At 34.2% G+C, this 9,678-nt stretch overlaps 2 protein-coding genes across 2 annotated transcripts; both read left to right on the forward strand.

Annotated features, from left to right (window-relative positions):
- The first annotated feature begins 422 nt into the window (after positions 1-422).
- Positions 423-839, forward strand: LOC110276518 (protein SOSEKI 2-like). The gene is made up of 2 exons (XM_021133428.2): positions 423-683; positions 766-839. Exons 1-2 carry the CDS (start codon positions 455-457, stop codon positions 837-839), a joined length of 303 nt encoding a protein of 100 aa, XP_020989087.1. The 5' UTR covers positions 423-454.
- Positions 840-909: 70 nt separating this feature from the next.
- LOC107469229 (protein SOSEKI 2-like) lies at positions 910-3,647 on the forward strand. The gene is made up of 4 exons (XM_016088607.3): positions 910-992; positions 1,327-1,628; positions 2,035-2,528; positions 3,185-3,647. Exons 2-4 carry the CDS (start codon positions 1,386-1,388, stop codon positions 3,306-3,308), a joined length of 861 nt encoding a protein of 286 aa, XP_015944093.3. The 5' UTR covers positions 910-992; positions 1,327-1,385; the 3' UTR covers positions 3,309-3,647.
- The last annotated feature ends 6,031 nt before the right edge of the window (positions 3,648-9,678 follow it).

Consider the following 9,678-nt stretch of genomic DNA (forward strand, 5'->3'; position numbering starts at 1 on the left):
AATCACTTTTAGTATTTTTTTAATTATATAAAGTATTTAAAATATATTTTTATTTTTAATAAATAATAATATATATTATTTTTAAATTTATTTCAATAATATATATCAAAAATAAAGATGGATATTCTAAGACATACGTGATGATATTTAAATGTGTCTAAATATATCGTAAAAAAATTTTTATTTTTTATTAAGTCATGGTTAGACATAAAAAATACACATGTGCATCAAACGTTAATAAGTATTATATTTAAAATGTGTCCAATGTACAAAAATTACAACTCAAGCAAAGTGTACGTATTTTTATAATTTATTATTTAATTTGATATGATTCGGTGGTGATTCTAAAAGGAAGTATATATGTAAGGGTCCTCTCGGGTCGTCTATTGTTCCTCAACCAAACAAAGTCAAAAATAGAGTGAATCATTTGGTTAATTAGAAAGTAGTGTGAAGAATGGATGTTGCGTCACATAGAGATAATAGAGGTAGAGATAGAGATACTACCCCAGATCTCGCTAAAATGTGCAGAATGCAACAGCCAAAGCAGAAGCTTAAGCCCGCCAACACTAACACTAAGAGTAAGAGGGTTCATGTTGTTTACTACTTGTCCCGTAATGGCCTTCTAGAGCATCCCCATTACGTTGAAATCACCCTTTTCCCCAATGACCCTCTCCGTCTGAAAGGTATTCTATTCAATTAATAAATTATCTTTTTATTAATTTTAATTGATTGATTGATTTATTATTTTTACTTGGTGAAATGAAGATGTGTTCGAGCGGCTCATAGCGCTGAGAGGAAGTGGCATGCCATTACAGTATTCATGGTCTTGTAAAAGGTAATTAATTAAACTATAAAAGAAAACCACTTTGTTTGTCTTGGCTTCTTCTGTATAGTAATCGAGCAGTGTGACTTGGCACTTAATGACATAATACACCCCGCTGAAGGAGCAGAATATATACTCAAAGGATCTGAACTTGTTCAAGCTTCTTCTGGTTACTCCCCTCCCCTCTATAATTTCATATTCTCTTCTTTATTATTATTATTATTATTAAAAAATCATTACTATAACAGCTAATTTCAGCAAGTTGTTAATTTTAGTCAATATAAAGCCCATTGATCGTAAATTTTTGTTGAATTTAAGTTTTAAATATTTTTTAAATTGAACTTCAAATTTTTTTAGATTAAATGTTGGCTGCAATGTTGATTATAAATTGTGTATTAACTCTCAAAATTTATTATTATTATTAAAAACAAGACTAATATTTTGGAATGAATTTGGTACAAGAAATATAATTTTGAGCTAATGAACAGATATAAACTTTGCAGAAAGATTCCAACAGCTACACGTTAGTAGCAGCAACAACAACAACAACAAAAAACAGGCAATGAATCCAAAACGCAAGTCGTTCAATTGCAGCCCCCATGAGAGTCATCACAGGCAGAAGGAAAGCATAGAATACGAAGAAGAGTACGAGGAACAAGTAGAGGAAGAAGAAGAGTTCTTGCTGGTGGAAGAAAGAGAAGAAGAGAGAGCAAGCTACACTACTAGCTCCACCGCCACACCCCACTCTCGTTGCTCAAGAGGCGTATCCACCGACGATGATCACCAACTACTACTACCCCAAAAGGTACTAGTATTATTCCCTCATTTCCCTTCATACTCTATGTTATTTCTCTTCTTTTATAATACACTAATATGTAATCATTTTTTATACAATTTTGTTTCTAACTATCTAACAATAATAATATAATCTTTTTTATAAATAAAATGTACATTATGTTTATATAAAAGATAAACTTCTTTTAATAATTTTAAAAAATAATATGTATATTTAAATTTTATTTCTTTAAATGTTAGAAAGATAAATAAGATGTTTTTGCCCATCATTACTGTTACGCAATTAGGTGTACTGTTTGAATATAATGTCTCGTGCATAATACTACGTGTAGTCACTGCTTACATTAAATATTGTTGAATTAAATTTCATATATTTATAACCCAGAGTCTTAAGATATTATATTTGTGCAACTTAGGTGAGTAAACACAAAGAGCCGTTAGAGCATTCTCATGAATCTACCTATCCACATGGTTCTTCTTCTTCAACAACAACAACACTAGCTGAGAAACTGAACCAAGAAGTACCTAACAAATGCTCCAAACGGTTAGAAGAAAAGGGCGAGTCAGCGGCATCGGCACCGAGTCGCAACTCGGTGCTGCTGCAACTGATAGCGTGTGGAAGCTCGGGTGCGGATTTCAAGGCCAACGACAACAACAACGAGCCAAGGCGCGTGAGTAACGCGGGGTCGAGGAGCGCGTGTTTCGAGAGAGTAACGAAGAAGAGTGTGTCAAACTCTTCTGATGAGGTTGAGATGATAAAGTACGTGTCGGAGAACCCGAGGTTTGGGAATTTGGTGTCGGAGGAGAAAGAATACTTCAGTGGTAGCATTGTTGAATCCATCAAGGCCAACCAGACCGGTTCGGATGTTCAACCGGTTCTCAAGAGGTCTAATTCCTATAACCAAGAGAGGTTGGTGCATTACTAATTTAGTATAATTATAATAATAATTAGTACTTAAAATACTACGATTTCAATTTTTTAAATTAATTTTATAAAGAGTAATTTTATATTTTCTAATATTTAAGTGGAATCAAAAAAATATATAAGAAAAAATGCTGTATGGTGTAAGATTATTATTATATATTAACTAACGTTAAAAATAATTTTAGTTTTATTAGATACACTTGTTAAGAATTTGAGAATTGAAAAGTTTTAAAACTTTTTGTCTCTTTCAAATAGTGAATTCTTTCTAGACTAGTGGTATAATTTTTAACTAAAAGGACCAAGCAAAAAAGCAATTAGTCTCTGCTAATGGCAATAAATACTCTAGGAAATCAAAACTTTTAATATATTTAATGTTTAAAAATTAAAATGCTTTGTAATAAAATTTTCATATACAATAAGTGAAAAGGTGTTTTGTTTTTTAGAATTTAATAATATAATGTCACAATAGTCAAAACAGCGATTTTTTATATTAATTACTTAAAAAGTTAAAAGTTATTTAAATAAATAAATTTGATTGTTAATAGTGTAAATTATTTTTTCCGTCTATCCAATAATTAAATGCATATTTACATATTTTAACTTTTGCAAATACATATTTACACAAATTAATTTGCATGCAGGAGCAGCAAGTTAGGGATAGAAGAGAAGTTTAAGGAAGTGGAAGAAGAGAAGAGGGAAGCGAAGGGAGGAGCGAAAGGAAAATGCATGCCTCGTAAGAAGTCTTCCAAAGAAAGCAAGAAATGATAGTGATATTTACAAAGACAAATGCGAAGGTTTCTGGAATTAGTACTAAATAATTATAATAGAGGATCGGATTATCTATTATTCGCTGCATTGTTAGTTAAGTATATAGTTACTTTCCAGTTCTAACTATCCTGTGATTATTAATCTGTTGATCATGGATTTATGATGATACAAATTAGATGGTCTTTGTACCGGTTACAGAGTTTACGAACTGATAAGCTGCTAAGACCCTAAATTGCATTGTGTTGGAATTAGGTTGGGAAGAGAATTTGCACGCTCTAATGTTTAAATTAGTAGTATTTTAGGTAATAGTGAAAGAATACTGTGTATTTGTTTGTTCTGGACAAAAAGAGAAATTGATAAAGTGATTAAGGTCATAATTGACTTACGAAAAAACGGTAAATACTGCAATGGTCATACTATTCGATTCTGTAATCGTTGAATTTTGAGAATTTTTTATTTTAATATTGAAGAATGAATAGAGTTTTACTTTAATATTATAAAAATGGAGTTTTACAAGTATTCTATCTAAAAACGCAAGCACAATATGTAGAATATGCCGTCTGTATATTTATAATACGCAATCTGTATATTATAATTTAATATTAAAATAATACAATATGCAAACTGCATATTATACTTTAACATTAAAATAATACAATATGCAGTCTGTGTATTGTTTTTATAAATTAAAAAACTCTGATATGACAATTCGTCTTCTGCGAATTTTATCACTCCATAATTTTGCAAAATATCGTATCTTCTAATATTATAAGATTATACCAATTTTTATCCCATATTTACAAAAATAAATCGAATTTCGACAGTAACGAGCACTAAACATCAGAAAAATGGCAGCCCCAAAAGGTAAATACTAAAAGGGAGAAGCAAACAATAGGTAAACACACGAGAAATTCACTTTACTACCTAGCATACTACTGACTTTAGCATTGGAGTATCTTGCAGGTTGTCCACCTGGCCTAGTTCTGCACTTGACGAAGTTGGGATCTCTTTCCACCTCTTCAGATTGTGACGTCACTCCGAGAATGAACATTTGGCACTGTCTGTGGGGATCCCACTTTAGTAAGAATCATGGCCGAACGGCGGATTCAATCTACCACTAATTTAGAAACCCTGTTAAAAAGCCAACGGGAGGATGGACATGAAACAAATGCCATACCAAGTCGCGAGGAAGTCTCACCTGGCTACGAAAATTGTGAACCTATAAATCCAGAAACCCATCATTTTGCTGGCCTCGGAGATGACTATCATCATGCCATGCAAGAAATGCGACACATGGTGCAAGAATTGAAACGTTACCAATTGGAGCTTCAGCGACAGCTGGCCAAGCGTTCATTATCCAAGCGGTCTCGTTCTCAAAGTCGTTCGGCCAAGAAGCGGGAAGAACCTCATCCCAGAACTCATGAACAAAGGCACGAACTCCGGAGGGCTTCACCTTCTCCCTCATGTTATAGAGACGAGAGAAGGTTACCTCGACAACATGGCAATTCCTTAGCTGGAGAAGAATCGCGATCTGCACAGTTTAAATGGAGGCAGACCCCGCAAAGGAATCCAACACCTAAAAGGCATAGGAAATCCCAAGAACATGTCTTCATGGGTCAGACTCCATTTGCTTCTTACTTTTTTCAACTTCGATTGCTAAAGCATTTTGACAAGCCAATGGACTTGAAGTATGATGGAAAGACATATCCCCAAGAGCATATTGATGCCTTTAAGGTCAGGATGAGCCTAGAGGGGGTTGAAGATGCAATCCGATGTAAAGTCTTTTCGATAACATTGTCGGGACCAACCACGGTGTGGTTTAATACATTACCTTCCAAATCAATCTTGTAAGAATCAGAATAGACACTTTAATAAAATAATAATTTTAACTTCCCGAAATAGGTTCGAAGATATAGAAATAATATTTTGAAAATAAAAAGGTGAAATTTGAATTTAATAAAATTTTTTGAGTGGAAAAATGTATCTTTTACGAAAAATTTTTGTAAAAACATGTACCGGCACTTAAGCCGGAAGTACTGGCTCTAGTCTGACCGTAATCGCGTATTGAGAAAAATAAGATTTTTTTTCTTGAAAATTGAATTTATTATTTTGAAAGGACAAAAGTAATTTAGAATCGAAAACTGGACGCTAAACTTAAAGATTTTGGCTTAAAGTGGGCCAAACGGACCTAAAACGTTAACAGGTTGGATCGGGACTAAGTTGGGTCCAAGCCCAACATATATAAACACAACTAATGAGCATTTCAGCTCATTTCTAGCCCTAAAACAAGAAAGGGGCGCTGGTGAGAGAAGAGAGGTAGAAGAGAGTTGCTATTATTCATCTCCTCCTTCTTTTGGCTATATCTTGAGCTACGGAGTTTCGATTGACGAGCCGTTTGCGGCCACGTGAAGCTCTTGCCGAGCTATTTATTTATATCTAAACAAAGTGGTAAGCTACTCAAATCCCAAGCTCCATTTTCTGCCCTAATGAAATCCGCGATTTTACGTTTGGTTTTTGAGTAGATTTTGTGATTTTACGTTGGGTTTTGCCCCTAATATCATTGGGTAAGGTAAGGTCTCACTAAACCCTTGTGTTTATTTATTTTTATAAACCCTAGGTTTGATGTTGGTATGTTGTATGGTGTTAGATTGAGTTTTGGTGTTTGTTGAAGTTAGTTTGAGGCTTTTGGATCGAGTTTGGTGGCTTCGTTTTGGTGTTTAAATCGGTCAAGGTATGGTTTCGATTTCCGTTATGTAATATGTAATGTTTCTGGAAACTTAGGCTAGTGGACCTTAGGATAGGATTGAATTGGTTGTTGAAATTTATTGGATTGATGATGTATGATGATTTTGATGAATTATGATGAAAATTATTGATGTTGGGTAATGAATGTAGATGATGAAATGAGTATGGATTGTATGGATGATAGTATGATACTTGTGATATAATGATTACAATGTGATGATGTTGTAAATTGATGAAGGGTGTATATGAGGAATTAGATTGTGTGAATTATTGATATAGAAGTATTGAATTAGAATTATAGATTTGTGTTGAATTATGGAGGGAGGGTTGAGTGAATTAAGTGTGGACGTGATGAAAGTACAATAGAATGGTAAAGTATAGTGTATGGTAGTATTTTTGTGATGGATTGAGTATGTTTTGGTTTGGTTTGGTTTTGAAGTTTTGGAAAACTAGAGAAATGTCATTTTTGGTAAAAATCAATATTTGGTGAACTTTGACAGATTATAACTACTTGAGCCTCATTTTTCAAAATTGACTGAAATTTATCTTAAATTAAAGTTCATCTAAAGATCTTTAAATTGATATAAAATTTGATGAAAATAGATTTCTGTAGAGGAAGTTATGAACGTTTAAAGTTTGATATTTAAAACTGATTTTCTGCAACTTTACAAAATTCTGCAAGTCTGGAGGGGTACGAGCACGCGAACCCCCATACGCAAGCGTGCCATTCTGTTTGGCACCTATGCGTACACGAACTCTTGTATGCGTACGCATACATTTGGCATGCGTACGAATACACCCTGTTTTACTGAAAAATGATTTTTCTTCGTTTTTCAATGGTTCTCTAGCTTTTCATACTTCTTTATCTACTGTTTAAGATTGCTAACTAGTAATTAGATCTTAAGACTATTAGAGATGGGTTAGTAGAATAAATTGGTAAATTATGCATGAGTTTAGAGCTGATGACTTAAGTTCTAGAATGTTGTGGATGAAATTAGTATATGTTGTGTAACACCCTAACTACCAAAGCTCACGCTTCCGGCTACGCAACTCTGATAGCTCGGACATTATGACGACACTTATACTATTTAATACTAAAATATAAGCCTGTTTAAAACTTTAAACCACAATACCGCCATTATCCAATACAATTCCTATCCCTCTTACAGAATAAATCAAGATAAAGGCGAGGGTACAAAAATAATAATCTGAAGCAATGCAGAACATCTCAACAACAAATAAATAAACTCTTCGTGACTTCAGCGCCCATATCCTGAAAGGGGAAAAATATAGGGGGTGAGAACATCATCCTCGAAAGGGTTCTCAGTAGGGGTTTTTTTGGGAATTACTGTAATAGGATACATGAAGATAAACCGTACCAGTGATTAATAACCGACTTATGCCTCTTTTCAAAAACAACAGTTTACGATAAAAGTAAAGTCGGAAATCTTTTCTAAAAGAGGAACCGTTCAATTCTCAAGACATCAAAGCCTTTCAAAAAGGTTTATCTATACTGAACCAAAATAACCTTTTGTATCTTATTCCAAACCAGAAACACAAAACCGAAATCAACCATCGGTCCATCTCATTCAACCACAGCCCTAGGCCCAAACAATCTAACCACAACCAATCCACCACAATCCAACAAAGTTCCTTCTGCAACTTTCTGCACGTGGCATTTGTCACGCGTACGCATCACTCACGCGTGCGCGTCATTTGGCCAAGTGTAAGTCACGCGTACGCGTCGCTCGTTTTCTACGCTAGGCATGCGTGCGCGTCGTCCATGCGTGCGCTTCGCTGCCAGCTTCTCAAAACTTCATTTTTCACGTTCCTTCCACTTTTGCATGTGTCTTTTCCATCCTCTAAGCCATTCTTGCCCTATAAAGCCTGGAAACACTTAACACACTGATCACGGCATCGAATGGTAATAAAAGATAATTAAAATTAACAGTTTAATGGCTTAGGAAACATGTTTTCAACTATATCACAGAATTATGAATGAATTGTAAAATCATACAAATTCTATGAATAAGTGTGAGATTAGTGGATAAAATCCACTCAATTAAGCACAAGATGTACCACAAAATAGTGGTATCAAATCTCCCCACACTTAAACATTAGCATGTCCTCATGCTAAGCTCAAGGAGACCAAAAAGAATGAAGGCAAAATGGTAGGATATGTATGAAATGCAACCTATCTGTATGAATGCAGCAAAAGGCAAAAATGATTCTACCTACTTGGTTAAAAGTAAATCAAATTCTCCAAGAACACATATGAACTTGATTTCACTAATTCAAATCATAAAATGAAGCACAAATAAACTTGCAGAAGAAAATAGCTCATGAAAGCCGAGAATAAAGAATCGAGCATCGAACCCTCACTGGAAGTGTATACACTCTAATCGCTCAAGTGTTTAAGGTTCGATTCTCTCAATTCTCTACTAATCTTGCTTTCTAAGGCTTGCTCTTCTTCCACCAATCAACAAAGAATTAATACACAGATACACATATCAAAAGGTCTTTTAAGGGTTGTAATGGGGTTAGGGTCAAGGTAGGATTGTATTTGGTCAAGTGGACTAAAATCTGAATCCTTACTTAACCTAAACTTCTCACCTAACTTAGGACAATCCATGTAATCATAATATAAAGCCTAACTACCCATTAACTATGTTTTCCACATATTCATGCATCCCAAATTTAAGTATAACTCATATGCATTGATATTATTACTTAACTTGGGGCATTTTATACCCTTTTTATTATATTTATATTTTTTCTTTTCTTTTTCTCTTTCTTTTTTTTGTATATATATATATTATTATTTTTTTCTTTTGTTTTTTTTCCCAATGCATATGATTAAGGTATTGAATGCATAAACATGTCCTCAACATTCTTTTTCACATTTTCTCAAGAATATACAACACCCAATTCTCAACCCAAATGTTTTCAATCCCAATTTTTTCCACACTTAATTCGTGAGCACTCTCACTAGTCTAAGCTAACCAAGGATTCAAATTAGGGACATTATTATTTTTCGCTTAGAGTTAGTGATGAGCTAAAGTAAAGAACAAAGGGGTAAAATAGGCTCAACTTTGGTTTGCAAAGGATAATGAAAGGGTAAGGCTATATAGGTATGTGAGCTATAGTGAAACAAGGCCTCAATCATATAAGTGCATGCATACATGGTGGACGAAATTGTGATCAATAATAATTCCAGGCACTGTTAGAGAAGCTTTTTCTTTTCACAACTCCGTTCAACTAACCAGCAAGTGTACTGGGTCGTCCAAGTAATAAACCTTACGTGAGTAAGGGTCGATCCCACAGAGATTGTTGGTATGAAGCAAGCTATGGTCACCTTGTAAATCTCAGTTAGGCAGATTAAATTGGTTTATGGGTTTCGAAAATAAAAATAAGAAAATAGAATATAATAAAAAGGGATAGGATACTTATGCAAATTCATTGGTGGAATTTCAGATAAGCGAATGGAGATACTGTATGACTCAAGCACGCCTACTTTCCTACTGCTTCAACTCAATCCTTCTTACTCCTTTCCATGGCAAGCTGTGTATAGGGGTTCACCATCAGCGGTGGCTACTTTCAATCCTCTCGGGAAAATGATCCT

Source organism: Arachis duranensis, chromosome 10, assembly GCF_000817695.3.
Source record: "Arachis duranensis cultivar V14167 chromosome 10, aradu.V14167.gnm2.J7QH, whole genome shotgun sequence".
Lineage (NCBI taxonomy): Eukaryota > Viridiplantae > Streptophyta > Magnoliopsida > Fabales > Fabaceae > Arachis > Arachis duranensis.

Coding starts and splice junctions, on each gene's coding strand:
- LOC107469229 (XM_016088607.3), top strand. CDS start 1,386: ATGAATCCAAAACGCAAGTCGTTCAATTGCAGCCCCCATGAGAGTCAT. Junction 1,629..2,034: donor AACTACTACTACCCCAAAAG/GTACTAGTATTA, acceptor TGTGCAACTTAG/GTGAGTAAACACAAAGAGCC. Junction 2,529..3,184: donor AATTCCTATAACCAAGAGAG/GTTGGTGCATTA, acceptor ATTTGCATGCAG/GAGCAGCAAGTTAGGGATAG.
- LOC110276518 (XM_021133428.2), top strand. CDS start 455: ATGGATGTTGCGTCACATAGAGATAATAGAGGTAGAGATAGAGATACT. Junction 684..765: donor TGACCCTCTCCGTCTGAAAG/GTATTCTATTCA, acceptor GGTGAAATGAAG/ATGTGTTCGAGCGGCTCATA.